The 23663-nt window shown below is 45.3% G+C and overlaps 1 protein-coding gene across 1 annotated transcript in view; it reads left to right on the top strand.

Annotated features, from left to right (window-relative positions):
* Positions 1-23663, top strand: part of LOC120018034 (1-phosphatidylinositol 4,5-bisphosphate phosphodiesterase eta-1-like) — a 173123-nt gene that overhangs the window by 115274 nt on the left and 34186 nt on the right. The window contains exons 12-20 of the mRNA XM_038960989.1: positions 48-200; positions 2020-2082; positions 3331-3425; positions 5847-5944; positions 6415-6594; positions 7504-7611; positions 7789-7913; positions 8693-8777; positions 10843-10989. Coding sequence (XP_038816917.1) covers positions 48-200; positions 2020-2082; positions 3331-3425; positions 5847-5944; positions 6415-6594; positions 7504-7611; positions 7789-7913; positions 8693-8777; positions 10843-10989 — 1054 coding nt within the window. The remainder of the gene's footprint in view (positions 1-47; positions 201-2019; positions 2083-3330; positions 3426-5846; positions 5945-6414; positions 6595-7503; positions 7612-7788; positions 7914-8692; positions 8778-10842; positions 10990-23663) is intronic.

Genomic DNA, 23663 nt, shown 5'->3' with positions numbered 1-23663 from the left:
TCTCTGTCTCTCTCTCTCTCTCCTTCCCTCTCTCCTCCCTTCTTCAGAGTAATGGTAACCACCAAGTGGAAAGTTACATCAGGAAGAAGCTGGACTCTCTGTTGAAGGAGTCTCAGATTGGAGACAAGGAGGACACAGACAGCTCCAGCATCAGAGCTCTGCTCAGAGCCACACACGTGGGCCTGCAGAAGAACCTACCGGTACAGACACACACACACACAGCTGATCCCAGGTCTGTGCCTAAGTGGAACTTCTCCCCCGAGCTGGTTGGTGTTTCTCTGAATGGAGATATAATATGTTGTTAGTGTGAGAAACATGTCTGTCTCTTCTATTAATATTTAATTTCCTCCGTTGGTTCTGTGTGTAGAATAATAGGTTTCCAAGCATCCATGTTAATGCAATGTGTCTGACAGTATGAGCAGGGAGTTCCTATACTCCTCTCCCTCTCCCCCTCTCTCTCTCTCTCCCTCTCCCCCTCACCCTCTCTCTCCCTCCCTCTCTCTCTCTCTCTCCCCCTCTTCCTCTCTCTCTCCCCCTCTCCCTCTCTCTCTCCCCCTCTCCCTCTCTCTCTCCCCCCTCTCCCTCTCTCTCTCTCCCCCTCCCCCTCTCTCCCCCTCTCCCCCTCTCCCTCTCTCCCTCTCTCTCTCTCCCTCGCTCTTCCTCTCTCCCTCTCCTTCTCCCTCTCCCTTCCTCCGTCCCCCTCTCTCCCTCCTTCACAGATGTACCCGTTTATTGCTTGGTGTCTGTTAAGGGTTCTCTAGCTCCACGCTAATAATGAGGCTCTGATGAATCGAGAGACACACACACAAAAATCTAAATAAAATATGTTGCATACACATATTTTGCTAAATGTTATTGTGAGTGTAATGACATGCTTATGTTGCAACCGTGCAGTAATAGATAACAATACACTCAACAACAAGGAATTAAGAAATATACAAATATTAGAACAAGCAATGTCAAAAATAGTGTACATGACATGTGTGTTTGAATGTTATGGTCATCATTTGAAAGATGTTTCCTCATTGGTGCAGCTGGCTTCAGGGTTAAGCGGGCGAGTGAATATGCATATCAAGAATATGCATATCCTTGCTTCAGGTCCTGAGCTACAGGCAGTTAGAAAAAGGCCATACTTTGAAATAGTATGGCTAATCCAGTATGGCTAATTCAGACTAATCCAGTGAAGAATTACATTACTGCACAATATGTTGTATCAAGTCTGCCAGGTGTTTGCCAAAATCTGCCGAATTGGTCATTTGATACTTGTTCAAGTACTTAACTATAGAGAACATACAACAATGCTATGGTAATATATATTTTTTAGTTTACACACTCCCATAAATGTCATACATGATGGATCATACATTAACTTTCACACATCTAGATGGCCGGGCAGGGTGGGTGTGGAGCCAGAGACAGCAGTGGGGTCAAACTGTTGAACCCAGTTTCTACATTTGAACATAAACATGTATTTTATCAAACAAAACTATGCTACATTGTATCTCTGGGACCCTCAGGATGACAAATCAGAGCAAGATTTCTGAATGTAAGTCAATTATTTACCTTCAGAGGTGAATGTATCAAACCAGTTGCCGTGATAAAACTTTCAAAGCTACTGTAAATTGTACACTGCAGTTAGATTAACAAGAATGTAAGCTTTCTGCCCATATCAGATATGTCTATGTCCTGGAAAGTTGGCTGTTGTATACAACGTCATTCTAGTCACATTAGCGCACGTTAGCATCAACCGTCCCGGTTTAGCGACACCCATCGTGTAGAGGTTTAAGAAGTGCGGTTTGGCGTGTCAATTTTTTGGGAGGACACATGACTCTACATTCACCTCTCCCGAGCCCGTCGGGGAGATGCAGGATAAAATAAACAATCAAGATATAATGGTGTGTACAGCAGTAGTTTTACAGGATGGTGTGTGTATAGACATTATGGACAGTATATGAATATAAAAGGTGTGTACTGCACTAGTCTCTCAGCTCATCTTGTCTATTTTTTTTGTCCCTCTAGAATCCCAAAGAGGGACTTAAAAAATCCCAAAGTCGATCATTCATCAGCAACATCAAGCAAAAGGTGAGATCATCTCTGCTCTTTCACTATAATCTTTGTTCGTTACAGACCTCAAGATGTCCTACTCCGATGGGCATGTCTCTATTGCTTGTCAAATATCTTTGTTCACAATGTCCAGATCGTAACTCAGCAATGTTTGTACTGTCTCAGGTCTGCCAATGGGAAAAGTCCTTTCTATGTCAAACTAAACCATTGGTTTACTAGTGATGGCGTTTAGATGTCGAGCCTTAGAAGTCAGGATAGTGATCTGTTGACACAGGGTCCAGTTTGTGAGGCTGAAGAAAGTCTGTCTGTCTGTCTGTCTGTCTGTCTGTCTGTCTGTCTGTCTGTCTGTCTGTCTGTCTGTCTGTCTGTCTGTCTGTCTGTCTCTGTCTGTCTGTCTGTCTGTCTGTCTGTCTGTCTGTCTGTCTGTCTGTCTGTCTGTCTGTCTGTCTGTCTGTCTGTCTGTCTGTCTGTCTGTCTGTCTGTCTGTCTGTCTGTCTGTCTGTCTGTCTGTCCTGTCTGTCTGTCCTGTCTGTCTGTTTCTTCTCCTTAAAGAGCACTTCTCATGTCTCATCTCCCTCTCTCTTACATTGGTCCAGTCTCAGATAGATTTAATTAATATTGTTTTACTTATTTAGGGACAATCAGAAAGGTTTAATTGTCTAGTTGGTGTGTGTGTGTGTGTGTGTGTGTGTGTGTGTGTGTGTGTGTGTGTGTCACGCTGTTGCTAATCCCCATCCACATGGAGGAAATGGCTTTTTCATGTTAACAGTCATACATGTTGCTACTAGTGGTGTGTGTGTGCACTGTCTGTACTACCTACTGAGCAGCCTAAAGACTGTAATTACTGGCAACATTATCCTCCACTCCTCCACTTGAACTTGAATAGATATGTTATGCTACCTCTTCCTCTACCACACACACACACACACACACACACACACACACACCACTAGTAGCTTATGTTTTGAGTGGGCAGAATCACATGCTAAATGTCGGACTGCTAAATGTAGGACTGCTAAATGTAGGACTGCTAAATGTCGGACTGCTAAATGTGGGACTGCTAAATGTAGGACTGCTAAATGTCGGACTGCTAAATGTGGGACTGCTAAATGTGGGACTGCTAAATGTGGGACTGCTAAATGTATGACTATGACTGCTACATGTATGGGCATGGGCAATGCTAATGGGAATTATCTGTAAATTTGTGTGTGTGTGTGTGTGTGTGTGTGTGTGTGTGTGTGTGTGTGTGTTTCTCTCCCCCTGCAGAGACACTCTAAATCCAGGCTGAAGTCCCAGAGTACGGATGGAGAGGAGGAAGGACAGGAGACCTCTGGGAGAGAGGCGGGAGGACAGATCACCAGGTCAGCTCTCAATGGCTCTCTCGTCATATTGACCCTCCCACCTTGAGATTGGCATGGAGATCTCAAACATTCACACATAAATCATGTGTTATGTCATAGTGAGATTACGTGCATGGATTTTAAATGAGGATTAATGACTTAGGTTCTTCTGTTCTGTCAGCTCAATTCCTGCTATACCTGACAGAACAGCAAGCTGCAGCCTGGAGCATCTTCCACTCATGTGTTTGAAGGGCCCTAAACCATTTCTACGCGCCCTTAATCTTCTTTGAAGTGCCCTAAGTGTCTATTTATTTACACCCTGTCTGTGTGTGTGTCGCATCTTCTTCGAATAGTTGATCACGTGTGTGTCCCATCTTCTTCAAATAGTCGATCACGTCTGTGTGTGTCCCATCTTCTTCAAATAGTTGATCACGTGTGTGTGTGTCCCATCTTCTTCAAATAGTCGATCATGTGTGTGTGTCCCATCTTCTTCGAATAGTCGACCACGTGTGTGTGTCCCATCTTCTTCAAATAGTCGATCACGTGTGTGTGTCCCATCTTCTTCAAATAGTTGATCACGTGTGTGTGTGTCCCATCTTCTTCAAATAGTCGATCACGTGTGTGTGTGTCCCATCTTCTTCAAATAGTTGATCACGTGTGTGTGTGTCCCATCTTCTTCAAATAGTCGATCACGTGTGTGTGTGTCCCATCTTCTTCAAATAGTCGATCACGTGTGTGTGTCCCATCTTCTTCAAATAGTTGATCACGTGTGTGTGTCGCATCTTCTTCAAATAGTCGATCATGTGTGTGTGTCCCATCTTCTTCAAATAGTCGATCACGTGTGTGTGTGTCGCATCTTCTTCAAATAGTCGATCACGTGTGTGTGTCCCATCTTCTTCAAATAGTCGATCACGTGTGTGTCGCATCTTCTTCAAATAGTCGATCGTGTGTGTGTCCCATCTTCTTCAAATAGTCGATCACGTGTGTTTGTAAAGTGTGAAATGTTAAAACATTATGTATGTGTCTTCAGGAACAGTCAAGGTGGATGTAAGGCTCTTCCTGTGTGTGTGTGCGTTGTTGGCCTGCCTCCATAACCCTTTAGTGTGTCAATGAAAGCTGTTTGATCTGCTCTGTGTTAGGTATTTCCCTGTGATGCTGTGGGGTGTAAACTGTGATGCTGTGGGGTGTAAACTGTGATGCTGTGGGGTGTAAACTGTGATGCTGTGGGGTGTAAACTGTGATGCTGTGGGGTGTAAACTGTGATGCTGTGGGGTGTAAACTTTGATGCTGTGGGGTGTAAACTGTGATGCTGTGGGGTGTAAACTGTCACTTTTATGGACACTCCGCTTTACTTCCCATGCTGTTGTCACTGTGCATGTTTCCATCCTACTTTCTCAATTCTACTCAATTCTATCCATTCTACTCTCTGCCTCGTCCTCCATTCTACTCTGCCTCTTCCTCCATTCTACTCTCTGCCTCTTCCTCCATTCTACTCTGCCTCTTCCTCCATTCTACTCTGCCTCCTCCTCCATTCTACTCTGCCTCTTCCTCCATTCTACTCTGCCTCTTCCTCCATTCTACTCTGCCTCTTCCTCCATTCTACTCTGCCTCATCCTCCATTCTACTCTGCCTCTTCCTCCATTCTACTCTGCCTCTTCCTCCATTCTACTCTGCCTCTTCCTCCATTCTACTCTGCCTCTTCCTCCATTCTACTCTCTGTCTCTTCCTCTATTCTACTCTCTGTCTCTTCCTCTATTCTACTCTCTGTCTCTTCCTCTATTCTACTCTCTGTCTCTTCCTCTATTCTACTCTCTGCCTCTTCCTCCATTCTACTCTCTGCCTCTTCCTCCATTCTACTCTCTGCCTCTTCCTCCATTCTACTCTCTGCCTCTTCCTCCATTCTACTCTCTGCCTCTTCCTCCATTCTACTCTCTGCCTCTTCCTCCATTCTACTCTCTGCCTCTTCCTCCATTCTACTCTCTGCCTCTTCCTCCATTCTACTCTCTGCCTCTTCCTCCATTCTACTCTGCCTCTTCCTCCATTCTACCCTCTGCCTATTCCTCCATTCTACCCTCTTCCTCTTCCTCCATTCTACCCTCTTCCTCCATTCTACCCTCTGCCTCTTCATCCATTCTACTCTCTGCCTCGTCCTCCATTCTACTCTCTGCCTCGTCCTCCATTCTACCCTCTGCCTCGTCCTCCATTCTACCCTCTGCCTCTTCCTCCATTCTACTCTGCCTCTTCCTCCATTCTACCCTCTGCCTCTTCCTCCATTCTACTCTCTGCCTCTTCCTCCATTCTACTCTCTGCCTCTTCCTCCATTCTACTCTGCCTCTTTCCCAATTCTACTCTCTGCCTCTTCCTCCATTCTACTCTGCCTCTTCCTCCATTCTACTTCTCCTTCCTCCTTCATACTCTCTCTGTCTTTTCTTCTTGCTGTAGGGGAGGGAGGAAGAGGAAGACGATGAAGCTGAGTAGAGATCTGTCAGACCTGGTTGTTTTCACTAACTCTGTGGCCTCTCAGGAGGGACTGGACGACAGTAAGAAAACACACACTCTTAAAGACAGTATCTCTCTCTGCTAAGCCCTTAACCAATCCAAAAACAACCCCCACCCCACCCATCAGGCTCTCTCTCTCTTTCTCTTCTCCTTCTCTCACTTCCATACCCTCTCTCTCTCTCTCTCTGTCTCTCCCTCTCTCTCTGTCTCTCTCTCTCTCTCTGTCTCTCTCTCTTTCTCTCCCTATTCTCCTTCTCTCACTTACATACCCTCTCTCTCTGTCTCTCTCTTTCTCTCTCTCTCTCTCTCTCTCTCTCTCTCTCTCTCTCTCTCTCTCTCTCTCTCTCTCTCTCTCTCTCTCTCTCTCTCTCTCTCTCTTTCTCTCTCCCTATTCTCCATCTCTCACTTCCATACCCTCTCTCTCTTTCATCTATCCATCTCCTTTTACACTCACTGCTCAGCTCTTTCCTCTCCTCAATTCCTCTCTCATCCCTCTTCTTTCGTCTGTCAGGTACTCCGGGGAATGTTCTGTCGTTCAGTGAGACTCGTGCCCAGCAGCTAGTGAACCACAGAGCTGAGCGCTTCCTGTGTTTCAACCAGCGACAGCTGTCTAGAATCTACCCGTCAGCCTACCGTATAGACTCATCCAACTTCAACCCTCAGCTCTACTGGAACGTGGGCTGTCAGCTGGGTAAGAAACAACACGTCTGAATGATCTTATTGTCATGTTTTGCTGATCCTTGTTAAGTAATGCATGTCATGCAAATTCAGACTCTCTCTCAAAATCCAATTCCATTCAAAGGACTTGAAATACACAATAAAAAATGAACAGTAAACATTACACTCACAAAAGTTCCAAAGGAATAAAGACATTTCAAATGTCATATTATGTCTATATACAGTGTTGTAATGATGTGGAAATAGTTAAAGTACAAAAATAAATATAGATTGATTTTACAATGGTGTTTGTTCTTCAATGGTTGCCCTTTTCTTGTGGCAAAAGGTCACGAATATTTCTGCTGTGATGGCCCACTGTCTCTCTCTTTCTCTCTCGCTCTTTCTCTCTCTTTCTCTCTCTCTTTCTCCTACCGTCAATAACAAGAGTTTGTGGAGAATAGGTTCTGATTGCCAGGTCCCATTGAGGACCTTTGACCTCTACTGTGAACTCTTGTCTACTGGAATCTCCTCTCCTTTTCTGTGTTTTCCTCCTAATCCCTTAACACAGTGTTCTGTGGTGGGATTGTTGCCACATTCATTGAGATCACATTTCTCGGTCTAGTTGTGTTGTTCAGACCAGACTGACCATCAGTGGAAGTGGAAATGGGGAAACATTGTCTGGTCTGTCTGTCTGTCTGTCTGTCTGTCTGTCTGTCTGTCTGTCTGTCTGTCTGTCTGTCTGTCTGTCTGTCTGTCTGTCTGTCTGTCTGTCTGTCTGTCTGTCTGTCTGTCTGTCTGTCTGTCTGTCTGTCTGTCTGTCTGTCTGTCTGTCTGTCTGTCTGTCTGTCTGTCTGTCTGTCTGTCTGTCTTCCCAGACAGAACCCCTGTGTGTATTTGATCAGAGGATCAACAGACAGATAAATGCTAAATGTGTTTTCCTCAGTGGCTCTGAACTACCAGACGGAGGGCCGGATGATGCAGCTGAACAGAGCCAAGTTCATGGTGAACGGTGGCTGTGGTTACGTCCTCAAACCTCCACCCATGTGTAAAGGTACTCACACACACACACACACACACACACACACACACACACACACACACACACACACACACACACACACACACACACACACACACACACACAGGGAGAGATGAGGAGTTAATGTGATTCTAGGCTATTGAGGATACACTCTGTCGTAGTACTGTTCTGATTGGTTGTTTTACTCAGGCTCGTTCAACCCGTTCAGTGACGACCCCCTCCCTGCCTACCCCAAGAAACAGCTGGTGCTGAAGATCATCAGTGGACAGCAGCTTCCCAAACCACCAGACTCTATGCTGGGGGACCGAGGAGAGGTACACACACACTCATTTTCTGCCAACATAATGGATAGTTTGCTCAATAATCTCTTTGTCTTATAAATGTGTTGCCACCTGTTAGCATAGTGTTGCTAAACCCCAATGCTGCTGTATCTCTGTTCCCTCTTCTGCTTCAGATCATTGACCTGTTAGCATAGTGTTGCTAAACCCCAATGCTGCTGTATCTCTGTTCCCTCTTCTGCTTCAGATCATTGACCTGTTAGCATAGTGTTGCTAAACCCCAATGCTGCTGTATCTCTGTTCCCTCTTCTGCTTCAGATCATTGACCTGTTAGCATAGTGTTGCTAAACCCCAATGCTGCTGTAACTCTGTTCCCTCTTCTGCTTCAGATCATTGACCTGTTAGCATAGTGTTGCTAAACCCCAATGCTGCTGTATCTCTGTTCCCTCTTCTGCTTCAGATCATTGACCTGTTAGCATAGTGTTGCTAAACCCCAATGCTGCTGTATCTCTGTTCCCTCTTCTGCTTCAGATCATTGACCTGTTAGCATAGTGTTGCTAAACCCCAATGCTGCTGTAACTCTGTTCCCTCTTCTGCTTCAGATCATTGACCTGTTAGCATAGTGTTGCTAAACCCCAATGCTGCTGTATCTCTGTTCCCTCTTCTGCTTCAGATCATTGACCTGTTAGCATAGTGTTGCTAAACCCCAATGCTGCTGTATCTCTGTTCCCTCTTCTGCTTCAGATCATTGACCTGTTAGCATAGTGTTGCTAAACCCCAATGCTGCTGTATCTCTGTTCCCTCTTCTGCTTCAGATCATTGACCCGTTTGTAGAGGTGGAGATCATCGGCCTGCCAGTGGACTGCTGCAAGGAGCAGACTCGAGTAGTGGACGACAATGGTAAAACACCCACACACACACACACACACACACGCACGCGCGCACACACACGCACACGCACACAAATACACTATACAATTTATCATACAGACACTCCACTCGTCCATAGAACCAGATATGACATTCAGTCAAGTCATCTCTGCACCATGTCATGGATCAGTGCCTCCACACAGTGATCTAATAGTACTACCACCACCTCCAGAGATCCATAACCTTTCACTCCTCTCTCTCTCTCTCCCTGCTGAACCCTCCTCTCTCCCTGCTGAACCCTCCTCTCTCTCTCTCTCTCTCTCTCTCTCTCTCTCTCTCTCTCTCTCTCTCTCTCTCTCTCTCCCTGCTGAGTCCTCCTCTCTCTCTCTCCTTGCTAAACCCTCCTCTCTCTCTCTCTATCTCCCTGCTAAACCCTCCTCTCTCTCTCTCTCTCTCTCTCCCTGCTAAACCCTCCTCTCTCTCTCCCTGCTAAACCCTCCTCTCTCTCTCTCCCTGCTGAGTCCTCCTCTCTCTCCCTGATGAGTCCTCCTCTCTCTCCCTGATGAGTCCTCCTCTCTCTCCCTGCTGAGTCCTCCTCTCTCTTCCTGCTGAGTCCTCCTCTCTCTCCCTGCTGAGTCCTCCTCTCTCTCCCTGCTGAACCCTCCTCTCTCTCCCTGCTGAGTCCTCCTCTCTCCCTGCTGAGTCCTCCTCTCTCTCCCTGCTGAGTCCTCCTCTCTCTCCCTGCTGAACCCTCCTCTCTCTCCCTGCTGAGTCCTCCTCTCTCTTCCTGCTGAGTCCTCCTCTCTCTTCCTGCTGAGTCCTCCTCTCTCTCCCTGCTGAGTCCTCCTCTCTCTCCCTGCTGAGTCCTCCTCTCTCTCCCTGCTGAGTCCTCCTCTCTCTCCCTGCTGAGTCCTCCTCTCTCTCCCTGCTGAGTCCTCCTCTCTCTCCCTGCTGAGTCCTCCTCTCTCTCCCTGCTGAGTCCTCCTCTCTCTTCCTGCTGAGTCCTCCTCTCTCTTCCTGCTGAGTCCTCCTCTCTCTCCCTGCTGAGTCCTCCTCTCTCTCCCTGCTGAGTCCTCCTCTCTCTCCCTGCTGAACCCTCCTCTCTCTCCCTGCTGAGTCCTCCTCTCTCTCCCTGCTGAGTCCTCCTCTCTCTCCCTGCTGAGTCCTCCTCTCTCTCCCTGCTGAACCCTCCTCTCTCTCCCTGCTGAACCCTCCTCTCTCTCCCTGCTGAACCCTCCTCTCTCTTCCTGCTGAGTCCTCCTCTCTCTCCCTGCTGAGTCCTCCTCTCTCTCCCTGCTGAGTCCTCCTCTCTCTCCCTGCTGAGTCCTCCTCTCTCTCCCTGCTGAGTCCTCCTCTCTCTCCCTGCTGAGTCCTCCTCTCTCTCCCTGCTGAGTCCTCCTCTATCTCCCTGCTAAACCCTCCTCTCTCTCTCTCTCTCTCTCCCTGCTAAACCCTCCTCTCTCTCTCCCTGCTAAACCCTCCTCTCTCTCTCTTCCTGCTGAGTCCTCCTCTCTCTTCCTGCTGAGTCCTCCTCTCTTTTCCTGCTGAGTCCTCCTCTCTCTTCCTGCTGAGTCCTCCTCTCTCTTCCTGCTGAGTCCTCCTCTCTCTTCCTGCTGAGTCCTCCTCTCTCTCCCTGCTGAGTCCTCCTCTCTCTCCCTGCTGAGTCCTCCTCTCTCTCCCTGCTGAGTCCTCCTCTCTCTCCCTGCTGAGTCCTCCTCTCTCTCCCTGCTGAGTCCTCCTCTCTCTTCCTGCTGAGTCCTCCTCTCTCTTCCTGCTGAGTCCTCCTCTCTCTCTGTGTGTGAGAGTCAGTGTGACTGTGACCTGACCCGACCTGCCACCCAGACCCAGTCATCTATTCTAAACATAGATGACAGGCAACAGGGCAGTACTGGGCCAAACACACCATAGACACATGACCATTGGACTTGAATCAATGTTGTATTTGTCACTCAGTTTGTTAGATCCTGTTGTGAGTGTGTGTTCCCACAGAGACAGTACCCTTTGCATATGCCCCAAACATAGCTGAGGCATGTGCGGGTGTGTGTGTGTGTGTGAGAGTCTGTGTGTGTACTCTGACACAGTGTGTGTTGTCCAGGTTTTAACCCTGTGTGGGAGGAGAACCTGTCCTTTACCCTCCACATGGCGGAAGTGGCTCTGGTGCGTTTCCTCGTCTGGGACCACGACCCCATCGGACGGGACTTTGTGGGCCAGAGGACAGTCGCCTTCAGTAGCCTGATGCCAGGTTAGTGAGTGAGTGTGTGTGTCTGTGTGTTTGTGCGTGTGTGTGGATGTGTTTGTGAGCGTGTGTGTGTGTGTGTGTGTTTTTGTGCGTGTGTGTGTTTGTGTGGATGTGTTTGTGAGCGTTTGTGTTGATGTGTGTGTCTGTGTCTGTGTCTGTGTCTGTGTCTGTGTCTGTGTCTGTGTCTGTGTCTGTGTCTGTGTCTGTATTTGTGTTGTAATAAAGCAGCATACTGTATTGTAGAAGCCAGCATGTTGTCTTTAATGAATGAGTGTATCATGTCACTTTGTATCACATCATTGGAAGTGCCAGAGGCTCCTGGGCAAGTGCCTGTACATATAGGCAACAGTGTCTTCTCTTGTGAACTATGATACATGGACCGTATGTATGACTTACTGCTTATTCTGGTCCACTCACACGTCTGTCTGTGACAGAGTTGTCCCTGAACTCCCTCACACTCGCCTCTCTCTCTCTCTCTCTCTCTCTCTCTCTGCCCCTCCATCTCTCTCTCTCCATCTCTCTCTCTCTCTCTGTCCCTCTCTCTCTGTCCCTCTCTCTCTGTCTCTCTCTCTGTCTCTCTCTCTCTCTCTGCCTCTCCATCTCTCTCTCTGTCCCTCCCTCTCTCTCTCTGTCCCTCTCTCTCTCCCTCTCGCTCTCTGTCCATCTCTCTCTCTCTCTGCCTCTCCATCTCTGTCCATCTCTCTCTCTCTATGCCTCTCCATCTCTGTCCCTCTCTCTCTCTGCCTCTCTGCATCTTTCTCTCTCAATTCAATTCAAGTGGCTTTATTGGCATGGGAAACATATGCTAACATTGCCAAAGCAAGTGAAGTAGATAATATACAAAAATGAAATAAACAATATAAATGAACAGTAAGCATTACTCACAGAAGTTCCAAAAGAATAAAGACCATACAAATGTCATATTATGTATATATACAGTTTTGTAATGATGTACAAATGGTTAAAGTATAAAAGGGAAAATAAATAATCATAAATATGGGTTGTATTTGCAATGGTGTTTGTTCTTCCCTGGTTGACCTTTTCTTGTGGCAACAAGTCACACATTTTGCTGCTGTGATGGCACATTGTGGTATTTCACCCAGTAGAAATGGGTGTTTATCAAAATCGGGTTTTGTTTTCGAAATCTTTATGGATCTGTGTAATCTGAGGGAAATATGTGTCTCTAATATGGTCATACGTTTGGCAGGAGGTTAGGAAGTGCAGCTCAGTTTCCACCTCATTTTGTGGGCAGTGTGCACATAGCCTGTCTTCTCTTGAGAGCCAGGTCTGCCTACGGCAGCCTTTCTCAATAGCAAGTGCTCACTGAGTCTGTACATAGTCAAATCTTTCTTTAAGTTTGGGTCACTCACAGTGGTCAGGTATTCTGCCACTGTGTACTCTCTGTTTAGGGACAAATGGCATTCTAGTTTACTCAGTTTTTTTGTTAATTACACATTGGATAGAATTATCTTTTTGTTTTCTCATGATTTGGTTGGGTCTAATTGTGTTGCTGTCTTGGGGCTCTGTGGGGTGTGTTTGTGAACAGAGCCCCAGGACCAGCTTGCTTAGGGGACTTGTCACGACTTCCGCCGAAGTTGGCTCCCCTGCCTGTTCGGGCGGTGCTCGGCGGTCGTGGTCACCGCCCTACTAGCCGCCACCGATCCCTTTTTCGTTTGTAGACCCGCCCTTGTTTTGTGCGGGATTGTCTTTATGTTACGTGTGTGTGTTTTAGGTAGAGGTGTATTATTTTTTCTATTTACTTGGCACCCTGTGTTTTGGGTGATCAAGTTGTTCTCTGCGCCCTGTATGTTTGGGCTTATCATTTTTTTGTGTGCAAGAGTAAAAGGAATATTTTTCCCAAGTGGATCTCTCTCTGCGTCTGATTCCTTCACTCACCTAGTCCCGCTTGACAGGACTCTTCTCCAGGTTCATCTCTCTGTAGGTGATGGCTTTGTTCTGGAAGGTTTGGGAATCACTTCCTTTTAGGTGGTTGTAGAATTTAACGGTTCTTTTCTGGACTTTGATAATTAACGGGTATCGGCCTAATTCTGCTCTGCATGCATTATTTGGTGTTTTACGTTGTACATGGAGGATATTTTTGCAGAATTCTACATGCAGAGTCTCAATTTGGTGTTTGTCCCATTTTGTGAATTCTTGGTTGGTGAGCGGACCCCAGACCTCACAACGATTAAGGGCAATGGGTTCTATAACTGATTCAAGTAATTTTAGCCAGATCTTAATTGGTATGTCGAATTTTATGTTCCTTTTGATGGCATAGAAGTCCTTGTCTCTCAGCTCGTTCACAGCTTTGTGGAAGTTACCTGTGGCGCTGATGTTTAGGCCAAGGTATGTACAGTTTTTTGTTTGCTCTCGGGCAACGGTGTCTAGATGGATTTTGTATTTGTGGTCCTGGCAACTGGACCTTTTTTGGAACACTATTATTTTGGTCTTACTGAGATTTACTGTCAGGGCCCAGGTCTGACAGAATCTGTGCAGAAGATCCTGGTGTTTCTGTAGGCCTCCTTGTTTGGTGACAGAAGCACCAGATCAACAGCAAACAGTAGACATTTGACTTCAGATTCTAGTAGGGTGAGGCCGGGTGCTGCAGACTTTTTTAGTGCTCTCGCCAATTCGTTGATATATATGTTGAAGAGGGCGGGGCTTAAGCTGCATCCCTGTCTCACCCCACGGCCCTGTGGGAAGAAATGTGTATGTTTTTTGTCCATTTTAACTGCACACTTGTTGTTTGTGTTCATGGATTTTATAATGTTGTTTGTTTTTCCCCCAACACCACTTTCCATCAATTTGTATAGCAGACCCTCATGACAAATTGAGTCGGCTTTTGTGAAATAAACAAAGCATAAGAAGACTTTTCCTTTGTCTTGGTTTGTTTGTTTTTCAATTAGGTTGTGCAGGGTGAATTCGTGGTCTGTCGCACAGGATAATTTGGTAAAAAGCCAATTTGACATTTGCTCCATACATTGTTTTCACTGAGGAAATGTACGAGTCTGCTGTTAATGATAATGCAGAGGATTTTCCCAAGGTTGCTGTTGACGTGTATCCCACGGTAGTTATTGGGGTCAAATTTGTCTCAACTTTTGTGGATTGGGGTGATCAGTCCTTAGTTCCAAATTTTGGGGAAGATGCCAGAGCTGATGATGATGTTAAAGAGTTTTAGTACAGCCAATTGGAATTTGTTGTCTGTATATTTGATCATTTCATTGAGGATACCATCAACACCACAGGCCTTTTTGGGTTGGAGGGTTTTTGTTTTGTCCTGTAGTTCATTCAAGGTAATTGGAGAATCCAGTGTGTTCTGGTAGTCTTTAATAGTTGATTCTAAGATTTCTATTTGATCATGTATATGTTTTTGCTGTTTGTTCTTTGTTATAGAGCCAAAACAGATTGGAGAAGTGGTTTATCCATACATCTCCGTTTTGGATAGATAACTCTTCGTGTTGTTTGTTTAGTGTTTTCCAATGTTCCCATTGTGGTTAGAGTGTATGGATTCTTCAATTACATTGAGCTGATTTCTGACATGATGTTCCTTCTTTTTCCGTAGTGTATTTCTGTATTATTTTAGTGATTCACCATAGTGAAGGCGTAGACTCAGGTTTTCCGTGTCTCTATGTTTTTGGTTAGACACGTTTCTCAATTTCTTTCTTAGATTTTTGCGTTCTTCATCAAACCATTTGTCATTGTTGTTAATTTTCTTCGGTTTTCTATTTGAGATTTTTAGATTTGATAGGGAAGCCAAGTTTACACCTTCACTATTACAGTGGAACTTTTTGTCCAGGAAGTTGTCTAAAACGGATTGCATTTGTTGTTGCCTAATAGTTTTTTGGCAGGTTTCCACACTACATTCCTTCCATCTATAGCGTTTCTTAATATTATTCAGTTCCTTTGGCTTTGATGCCTCATGATTGAGTATTGCTCTGTTCAAGTAGACTGATTTTTCTGTGATCTGATAAGGGTGTCAGTGGACTGACTGTGGACGCTCTGAGAGACTCTGGGTTGAGGTCAGTGATACAGTTGTCTACAGTTCTACTGCAAAGAAATGAGCTATAGGTGCACCTACCATAGTCCCCTCAAAGCCTACCATTGACTACGTACATACCCAGTTTGCGACAGACCTGCAAGAGTTATTACCCATTTTTGTTGGTTATGTTGTCGTAGTTGTGTCTAGGGGGGGATATGTGTGAGGGAATACTGTCACCTCCAGGTAGGTGTTTGTCCCTCTGTGTGCTGAGGATGTCAGGTTCTTGACCGGTTCTGGCATTTAGGTCGCCACAGACTACTACATGTCCCTGGGCCTGGAAATGATTGATTTCCCCCTCCAGGATGGAGAAGCTGTCTTCATTAACCTGTTTGGCGTGCAAGCCCGACGTCGGTACACTTATGACAACAGCCACTTCAAGTGCAGGGCGCGAAATTCAAAAGATATTTTTTTTAAATATTTAACTTTCACACATTAACAAGTCCAATACAGCATATGAAAGGTACACATCTCGTGAATCCAGCCAACATGTCCGATTTTTAAAATGTTTTACAGGGAAGACAAAATATGTAAATCTATTAGCTAACCACGTTAGCAAAAGACTCCACTTTTATTACTCCATCAGTTTTTGACTCCATCAGTAGCTATCACAAATTCGGCCAAATAAAGATATAAATAGCCACTAACCAAGAAACAACCTCATCAGATGACAGTCTGATAACATATTTATTGTATAGCATATGTTTTTTTCGAAAAATGTGCATATTTCAGGTATAAATCATAGTTTACATTGCAGCTACATTCAGAAATTGCACCGAAAGCAGCCATAATATTTACAGACACCAACGTCAAATACCTAATTACTCATCATAAAACATTTCTGAAAAATACATAGTGTACAGCAAATGAAAGACAGGCATCTTGTGATGCCAGACAATATTTCCGATTTATTAAGTGTTTTACAGCGAAAACAAAATGTTGCGTTATATTAGCTTAGCACAATAGCCAGAAACACTTGGGCGCCGGCGACTACGACAGATATATGAAATAACATCATAAATTGGGTCTTACTTTTGCTGATCTTTCATCAGAATGTTGAACAAGGTGTCCTTTGTCCAGATGAGTCGTTGTTTGGATTCAGAATGGCAACTTTCTCTCTCCATTTAGCAAGCGCGCTAGCCGGGTTGCACGGATCTCTCCATGTAAACAAACGGAAGAGAACGGAACACGGCAAAACTCCCGAATTTTTTTTTCAATAATCTGATGAAACTATATTGAAAAAACATACTTTACGATGATATGGTAACATGTATCAAATAAAATCAAAGCCGGAAATAATAGTCGCCTATAACGTCAGCAAAACAAAAGGCAACCCCACTGTCCAAATCGCGTTCTTCAGAGTACCGGAACTGGGGTACACGTCATTCCAAGAGGATTTATTCCATCCCAGATCGAGATAATCACCTCATTTCTTCTCTCACAGCCTTCTTGACACCCAGAGGAAGGTGTATGACGTGCATGTATACTAATAGCTCTTGTGCCCATTTATAGGCAGGAAGAGGAAGAGAGCATCAATTTCAGACTTTGAACTTCCGGGTCAGGAAAAGTGCTGCAGAATGAGTTCTGTTTCACTCAGAGAAATAATTCAAACGGTTTTAGAAACTAGAGAGTGTTTTCTATCCAATAGTAATAATAATATGCATATTGTACGAGCAAGAATTGAGTACGAGGCCGTTTGAAATGGACACATTTTATCAGGCTACTCAATACTGCCCCTTGCAGCCATAAGAAGTTAAAGTATGGGGACATTTTTCTCTGTAAAGATCATTTCCTTTTGAATTTCTAGCCAGATGTAAAATGTTCCTGTTTTGATGAATTTAATGGAGTGAGTTAGGTCTGCTCTATACCAAATTAGCATAAACCCTGAGTCCCTTCCCTGTTTCACGCCTGGTGGTTTGGTGGATGGGACTACCAGCTCTCTGTAACCTAGAGGGCAACCAGTGGGTCCATCTCCTCTATACCAGGTTTCTTGATTGTGAGATAGTGAAGGCTTTGTGTTCCATAAAGTGTCCAATGTTGTTGGTCGTGTGGTTTGGCCTCAGGCCAGTAACTGTGAGCAGAGCCTGCTGAGCATCTGGTACATGCCATTGGCTTGGGCTAGTGTAAGAGTGGGGGTTGGGCCTGTTTGCCCGCTCACGGCCTGGGCGTATATGTGTGACTTCCATGTTGAGGCCCTCTTTGCGGGGGTGGGGTGCATGGGGTGAGCAGGAGGAACATAGGTCTGATCTGAGGGGGCCTAAATGGGGTGTGGGCATGGTTGACTTGGGGGGGTGTTGATTGGTTGGGGTGGGGGTGTGGATGAGGATGGTGATGTTGTGGTCTGGATGTAGGTCCTCTCAGCGTGGGTCCTCTATGTGTAGGTCCGGGGGGGTGGGGGGGGGTCCCGCAGGTCTGGTAGAGTGTCTCGCTGGGGGGGTCCCGCAGGTCTGGTAGAGTGTCTCGCTGGTCTGGGTGGGGTGTCCATTGATCTGTTGCTCCTGTGTGACGTGTTGGGGCTGCATCTGAGAGCAATGTCCTTTAGAGTCCGGGCGAAGGTGGGCACTGCTGCCTTGTAGAGGTGGACCTGGTCATAGTGGCTGTTCAAGTCCAGGGTGGAGTGGTGGGCCAGGAAAACAATTGGTTTTGAGGCACAGTCACAGGAAATACTTGCGTTTACCCGCTGTATGGTAGCAGGATGGAGATAACCACTTGTGCATTGGGGAAAGTAGAAGAAGCTATTCAAATCACTCCCTTCAGTGCTGTGGCCACCCTTTCCTGCTGTGTTCTCAGGTCATTGGTGCCTGTGTGTATTATTATGTGGCTGGGTGACCCTAGTTGGTTCTCAGGCAGAAGGTCTAGGGCGCGCTGGGTGTTTCGACACCAAAGTTTAGACACACTGTGTTTGGGAAAAAGGTTTTTTTCTTGAATGTATTTCCCATTTGAATCCATAAGGAGTACAATCTGTGTCTTGTGTATGTCCTCAGTGGGTGTGGGGGGGTTGTCAGGAGGGCTATCAGGGTGGCTGATGGGGGAGGGGGTGCTCAGAGGGGGTGGGATCCCCTGGGCTTGGGGTTCTTCATTTGTCTGTTCTGCTGTGATGTCGACGCTATGGTCAGGGTCTGGTGTGGACTGTTCTGCTGTGGTGTCGAGACTTTTGTCGGGAGCTGAGGTGGGCTGTTCTGCTGGCTTCTCTGTGCGGGTGGCCACGCCATCTTGTTCTCTGTCACACGCCATCCCCCTCACCCTCTCCTCCAGCAGTCTGATCCTCTCCTCTAGTACTCTGTTCTTCTCCTGCTCTTGCTTTTTAAATTGTTAAAGTTGTCTCACCACAGTCCAGAGTGCAGATATGTCTCTCTCCACCTCCATCTCTCCGGGTCTGGTTAAAGCCTCTCTGCCTCTCTCAATTCAATTCAATTCAATTCAATTGACTTTATTGACATGGCAAGTTCATTATTACTTACATTGTCAAAGTATACATATCGAAAAATAAAAATCTAATATATATGTATATATATACAAAATATATATATATTTATATATAAATAAATGGTGGAACCAACAGTAATAATAATAGTAGTAGTGGACATGGGATTACCATTAACAACAACTACAACAACAATATTAATCAGAACAACAATACATTAAATCAATGGTAGTAGACCAGTGTCAATATGACTTGAGAAGACATATGACCTGGTATGAAAGACAAAACAAAACTAAGCTAAATGGGAAATATTATCAACATTACTTTGCATTTTTCACTGGCTGTCCCTCAGGTTGTGGCAGGAGGACACATATTTGGCTGCCAAAACTGCACATTTTGGCTTTTCACCCAATAAATATTTGATTTTTTCTTCATCTTTTATAGTTTCAAATTCTTTGTATTGAGTTATAATTTTGGGAAAGAAATATGCTCTTAGGTCTGAGTATTTGTCACAGTGTAGTAGGAAATGCACCTCTGTCTCTACCTCTCCCCTGGAGCAGAGTGAGCACAGCCTGTCCTCTCTGCTTCTCTCTCTCTCTCTGCCTCTCTCTCTCTCGCTCTCTCTCTCTCTCTCTCTCTCTCTCTCTCTCTCTCTCTCTCTCTCTCTCTCTCTCTCTCTCTCTCTCTCTCTCTCTCTCTCTCTCTCTGCCTCTCTCTCTCTGCCTCTCTCTCTCTGCCTCTCTCTCTCTGCCTCTCTGCCTCTCCCTCTCTGCCTCTCTCTCTCTCTCTCTGCCTCTCTCTCTCTGCCTCTCTCTCTCCCTCTCTGCCTCTCTGCCTCTCTCTCTCCCTCTCTGCCTCTCTCTCTCTCTCTCTCTCTGCCTCTCTCTCTCTCTCTCTCTGCCTCTCTCTCTGCCTCTCTGCCTCTCCCTCTCTGCCTCTCTCTCTCCCTCTCTGCCTCTCTCTCTCCCTCTCTGCCTCTCTCTCTCTCTCTCTCTGCCTCTCCATCTCTCTCTCTCTCTGCCTCTCTCCCTCTGCTTCTCTCCCTCGCTCTCTCTGCCTGCCTCTCTCTCTCTTTCTCTGCCTCTCTCTCTCTCTCTCTCTCTCTCTCTCTCTCTCTCTCTCTCTCTCTCTCTCTCTCTCTCTCTCTCTCTCTCTCTCTCTCTCTCTCTCTCTGCCTCTCAATCTCTCTCTCTCTCTCTCTCTCCTTGTGAATTAATAAAGCAGTGGTTGTGTTTCTGAAAGAGGAGCTCCTAGTTGTAATGAGTTAGTGTGTTAGTGGTTCAGACAGAAATAGGGGGTTTTCTGTTTGTTAATGTCTATGCGCCCAGAAGGGGGGCTGACCGGGTGCAACTTTTTGAGAAGCTTAGACAGGACCTGCTGCAGTATGACGGGGGGGGGGGGGGGGGGGGGGGGGGGTATACATGAGTGAAGGTAGTGGAAGGGAGGATTATATAGGAGGAAGGCTAGAAAGGATCTATGTCAGTAAGGGGAGCTGGAACAGAGTTCTGGAGATGGAACGGGGTTCTGGAGATGGAACGGGGTTCTGGAGATGGAACGGGGTTCTGGAGATGGAACGGGGTTCTGGAGCTGGAACAGGGTTCTGGAGCTGGAACAGGGTTCTGGAGCTGGAACAGGGTTCTGGAGCTGGAACAGGGTTCTGGAGCTATAACAGGGTTCTGGAGCTATAACAGGGTTCTGGAGCTGGAACAGGGTTCTGGAGCTGGAACAGGGTTCTGGGCTGCTAGTGGTTTATCAGGATCTATGTCAGTAAGGGGAGCTGGAACAGGGTTCTGGGCTGCTAGTGGTTCATCAGGATCTATGTCAGTAAGGGGAGCTGGAACAGGGTTCTGGGCTGCTAGTGGTTTATCAGGATCTATGTCAGTAAGGGGAGCTGGAACAGGGTTTTGGGCTCTCAGATCTGCCACAGTGTGCTCAGGAGATTCTACAGAGGCTGTCTAAGCTCAGGCCTGAGCAGAGTGCTAGGCTGGAGGGGGATCTTTAGCTTCAGGAACTAACAGCGGCTGTGCAGCAGGTCTCCCCAGGTTGTGCTCTGGGGGTCGATGGACTGACAGCTGAGTGTTCTAAATATTTCCTGGGTGAATTGGGGAGGGACCTCTTAGAGGTCTTTTGGGAGTCCTTTGAGAACTCTATACTACCAGTCAGCTTGCAGTGCTGTCACTACTGCCGAAGAAGGGGCACTTAGCTCTATTGAAGAACTGGAGGCCAGTATCATTTCTCTTAGAGGTCTTTTGGGAGTCCTTTAAGAACTCTGCCCTACCAGTCAGCTGCCAGCTGGCAGTGCTGTCACTACTTCCGAAGAAGGGGCACTTAGCTCTATTGAAGAACTGGAGGCCAGTATCATTGTTCTTCTTGGATTACAAAATACTGTCGAAGTGTCGGCTGAAAGGTTGTTTGGACACAATAGTTCACATGGCACAGGCATACTGTGTGACTGGGCAAACAATAATGGACAACTTGTTTCTTTTGAGAGATGTGATAGACATCACTAGGATGTGTGATCAGGACCTGGGACTCATTTAGATAGACATCACTAGTGTTGTGACGTTGTATTAATTAACCTCTAATTCCTCCCAAACCCGGATCCGGGAGCACCCCCATCAGTAAAAAAGCTGACTAGCATAGCCTAGCATAGCGTCACAAGTAAATACTAGCATCTAAATATCATTAAATCACAAGTCCAAGACACCAGATGAAAGATACACATCTTGTGAATCCAGCCATCATTTCTGATTTTTAAAATGTTTTACAGGGAAGACACAATATGTAAATCTATTAGCTAACCACGTTAGCAAAAGACACCACTTTTTTTACTCCACCATTTTTTTACTGCATCAGTAGCTATCACAAATTCGACCAAATAAAGATATAAATAGCCACTAACCAAGAAACAACTTCATCAGATGACAGTCTGATAACATATTTATTGTATAGCATATGTTTTGTTAGAAAAATGTGCATATTTCAGGTATAAATCATAGTTTACCATTGCAGCCACCATCACAACTCTCACCAAAGCAACTAGAATAACTACAGAGACCATCGTGTATTACCTAAATACTCGTCATAAAACATTTATGAAAAATACACAGCGTACAGCAAATGAAAGACACAGATCTTGTGAATCCAGCCAATATTTCAGATTTTCTAAGTGTTTTACAGCGAAAACACAATATAGCGTTATATTAGCTTACCACAATAGCAAACACACAACAGCATTGATTCAAGCCAAAAATAGCGATAACGTATAAACCACCAAAATATATAAATTTTTTCACTGACCTGCTCAGAATTCTTCAGATGACAGTCCTATAACATCATATTACACAATGCATATAGAGTTTGTTCGAAAATGTGCATATTTAGCGGCACAAATCGTGGTTATACAATGAGAAAAGTAGCCAAGCTGCCAAGAAAATGTCGGGAGAAATCTTGGTAGAGGCACCTATTCTAATCGATAAATAATCATAAACTTGACTAAAAAATACAGGTTGGACAGCAAATGAAAGATAAATTAGTTCTTAATGCAACCGCTGTGTTAGATTTTTAAAATTAACGTTACTGCGCATACAGCGTGCGCTAAAGCGAGACCGCACCGAAATTCATGGCGTATTTATTGTTTAACATTTTTCAACATAAATACGAATTAACAGCATAAAGACTTCTTACTATTTGACGAGCTTCCATCAGAATCTTGGGCAAGGTGTCCTTTCTCCAGAACAATCGTCTTTTGGTTGAAAGATGTCCTCTTCTCCTGTAGAAATAGCAGCTAATGCTAGCTATGTGCAGGAGAGGTGTCCAACTAATGAAAGCGCGTGACTAAGAAATTCCAGAAAATCGCAATAAATTGATATAAACTGCTATAAGTCGGTTTAAATTAACTACCTTATGATGTCTTTAACACCTATAACGAATAAAAACATGACCGGATATATCTAAAGGCCTATAACCGGAGCGTTCTAGAGCCACAGCCAGATGTCCTCAATGCGTCAGAGCGAAGTGAAAAATGGCCGGACACTTTGTTCCGAGGTGTTTTATAAGCTTTCAGCTCTGCCTAGCAACCCCATTTCAACTCTCACTATTCGCTGACACCCAGGGGAAGACGTATGCAGTGCATCTCAACCAATAGAAGACTTATAAACAGATCTCAGAACAGCAAGAAGATTTATGCATTCTCACATCCTCATAGGAAAAATGCTCTAACTCGAGTTCTGTTTCACTCACAGATATAATTCAAACGGTTTTAGAAACTAGAGAGTGTTTTCTATCCAATAGTAATAATAATATGCATATTGTACGAGCAAGAATTGAGTACGAGGCAGTTTAATTTGGAAACGAAATTATTACAAAGTGCAAATAGCACCCCCTATTGAGAATAAGTTATTAATGTGACGACAGCTGCTCATCGAATGATTACCGGTTTATAATTGCGTGATTAAATGAATCAGGCAATTATTAACTCATTAACCTGGGGCACCATGGGAAAATTAGTTTTGAGTTTCTATTTCCCAAATGAACTCAAGGAATATCAGATTATCGATTTTACAACAGTCGCTAATTAATCAATTTCCTCTACAATCTCATTCTGAACGTTGCATAATCCGGGAATCTGCACGAACCCGAGTCCACCAATGAGTTCGTACCACACCAATTTTAGTTGATTATTTATTTACTAGAAAGCTAAAATCATAATAAAAGATACACATACAAAACAACACAGTCTAGGCTATTGGTTAGAAGTTAGTACAACGGGCCAACACACTCTGACGCGTGTTACCCAAAATGGGGATTCAAAAGAGAGAGAAAAAGAGAAAGTACACGAGAGAAATAGAGAAAGTACACGAGAGAAATATACATTAGGATGCATTTGTCAGCTATGCTTATTTTAACCCTAACCTTGGCCCGAACTGCCACTCTTATGGGTCAGAATATAATGATGTAATCACGTGTTGAAGGTCTCCGCTGTGGGTCTCTGCGTGGACCGTTTCGTCTTCTCGGATGGCGCAATTCTCTGGTGCAACTCTCTGGTTGTCCTCACAATGTCAGTGTCCTTTTTGCTTAGTGGTCTGATTCCTCGCCCTTGTTCTGAAAGGGTTCTGAGGACAGCCAGCCCTGTAGCTAGGGGCTCACAGCGTAGCAATGAAAACAGTGTAGATGCACGCTTCGATGGGGAGTGGGGACCGGGTGATCTGTTCTAAA

Source organism: Salvelinus namaycush, chromosome 23 (assembly GCF_016432855.1).
Source record: "Salvelinus namaycush isolate Seneca chromosome 23, SaNama_1.0, whole genome shotgun sequence".
In the NCBI taxonomy this organism is placed as follows: Eukaryota; Metazoa; Chordata; class Actinopteri; order Salmoniformes; family Salmonidae; genus Salvelinus; species Salvelinus namaycush.
This window is presented reverse-complemented; position numbering and strand designations above follow the sequence as displayed.